Source organism: Phragmites australis, chromosome 6 (genome assembly GCF_958298935.1).
Source record: "Phragmites australis chromosome 6, lpPhrAust1.1, whole genome shotgun sequence".
NCBI classification, from domain to species: domain Eukaryota; kingdom Viridiplantae; phylum Streptophyta; class Magnoliopsida; order Poales; family Poaceae; genus Phragmites; species Phragmites australis.
Genome location: NC_084926.1, coordinates 32239189 through 32241546, shown reverse-complemented (window position 1 = coordinate 32241546; position 2358 = coordinate 32239189). Strand labels below are relative to the sequence as shown.

General features: G+C 49.6%; 1 protein-coding gene across 1 annotated transcript; it reads left to right on the top strand.

Annotated features, from left to right (window-relative positions):
- The first annotated feature begins 889 nt into the window (after window positions 1–889).
- Window positions 890–1537, top strand: LOC133923131 (transcription factor MYB44-like). The gene has a single exon (XM_062368574.1). It carries the CDS (start codon window positions 890–892, stop codon window positions 1535–1537), a length of 648 nt encoding a protein of 215 aa, XP_062224558.1.
- The last annotated feature ends 821 nt before the right edge of the window (window positions 1538–2358 follow it).

The window sequence follows — 2358 nt, the reverse complement described above, 5'->3', positions numbered from 1 at the left end:
GTATTCCATAGGATGTTAATATTGTTTATTATAATAGCTAGAGTAATTATTTGTTACACCAAAAATGACATGTGCCACGCTAAGACAAAGCACATTGATATCAAACACCACTTCATTCGTGATATTGTTGCTCAATGACAAGTTATTGGCAGGTATTTATGGTGCTGAGTAGGCCTCTGAGATTTAGGAACATGAAAAAGACAGAGTGAAGAGAGGGACAAAAGGGAGGGGAACGTGTGAAGTGCATGATGCATTATAGGCTTGCAGCCTAACCATAGGTGCGCAAGCCTAACTCTGCCTAGAACCAACCGACTACCATCGGGCTGGATAAATAGTATGTGGTACAAAAGGTAATAGTATGTATGCTTGGAATTTATATGTTATCAAGATTTAGACCTTATATGTTGGATTCGAAGTTCAACTCGTGCCCTCGCGTGGGAAACAATGTTCCAGTTACAGCAACGCACCTTACCTGCAATAGGGGACACATAAAATAATTTGAGCTCTAATCAAGCAGAAATAGAGGACACATAAAACACTCATTATATAGTCGTGGAATCTACGATCTTGATGTATTAATACCAGAGAAAAAAGTGAAACAAAGATCGGATTGGGACTGGCTTTTACTGCAACGCGCGGGACCCCTTCCCGTGTCCAACTCCGACCTGTATGCGGATTCCGTCTCCGTCGCGGCTTCACTTCCCCTCCCGTGTACGTGTAGGTCACGCGCCGCGGCTACTATATATATATAAGGGAACGCACCGCAGTGGCACCTAGCCACCGCGCCCAACCTTCCCAAAACACGACGCTCCGCCCGCCGCAGAGAGACGATACGGAAGTACGGAACGCGGGGAAGAGGCGATCAATCGAGCACGAGACGGAGCGGCCCATGGCGGTACCGGACGAGGCGTCCGGCGACATTGGCGCTGTTGCTGCTGAGCGGCCGCTGGTGAAGTGGTCCGCGTCCGTGTGGAGCAACGACGAGGACGCAGTGCTGCGGGAGCAGGTGCGGCTGCACGGCGGCGCGCAGAACTGGGTGAGCATCAGCGCCGCGCTGCCCGGCCGCACCGCCAACTCGTGCTGCCTCCGGTGGTGCCACCACCTGGCCCCAGGCGTTGACGACGCCAAGCCCTTCACGCCCGAGGAGGACGAGCAGATCATCATGCTCCAGAGCCGATACCCAAACAAGTGGTCCACCATCGCCGGTTTTCTCCTGGGCCGCACCGACGTTGACACCAAGAACCGCTGGAACTCCGTCCTCTGCAAGCAGCAGACGCAAGAACCGGTGCTCGACCACTACCCGCCCGCGGAGACCAGCGACCCGGGGGATGACCAGAGCGGCTCGTGCCTCGTGCTGTTCCCGCTGGCGCCCGGGGATCTCATCAGGGGCAACGATGCGAGCGACGCCGCGGCGATGGATGTGGATTATGGCGTTGAAGACCCGCTCACCGAGCTGAGGCTCTGGCCGTCCACGACCACGAGGACCACGAAGATGGCGGAGTTCAAGGCGATGGCGCAAGCTGTTCGGGCGCCATAGATTCTGTAGGCTCGCATTAGTTTCTGTTGGTCTAATTTGTTGCATGTTCTTGATTGATTTCAAACGAATTTCCTTGGCCAACGGAACTTAACGAGGGATGACAGTGGGTAGTAATCTAGCTAGAAAGCGAGAAAAGTTTGGAACTTCTTGTAATTTTATTGAATTTTAGTTATAAGATTGCATTATGGTATAATTGTAAAGTAGAAAGTTTTAAATAAGTTTGTATATGTTCTGTCCAAATTGTTGAGTTGCAGGCATTTGAGATTAAAAAGTAGAGAGGTCATCGGAGCAAGGCTTCGCCTGTTTGTATTGAACTCGATCACATGTTGGGCAGCATTTTGGGCAATCAGTTTGGGATTATCTTCATCCACTACTATGGAACACCACATATATAGCAAACCTATCAGTACCGGTTTAACAATAACCGGTATGTCAACGTATCAGTACCGGTTTCAAAACTCCCACGCGCGAACAACAACTACTGAGAAGTTAAGAACCGACACTGATAGACACTATCAGTGCCGGTTCGATATACCAACCGACACTGATAGGGCGTTGCAGTATAAAGCCCCCTTCTCCCCCAAGCACGACTAGAGCCCCCAAGCGCGACCAGAAACGCCGCAAGCCCACAAAAACATCGCCGATCGCTGTTTTCCATCTCTATAGTTGAAGGATTTAAGTTTTGGAGGAGTCAAGTGCTCTAAGGTTAATAAGATGATCTATATTTCTTTTTTAAATAGATTTACTTAGTAGATTGCTCTAGTGTTGATGGTTGGTGCTTGCTCTATAGTTATGGATTAAGAGATACAATTGAGATCTAA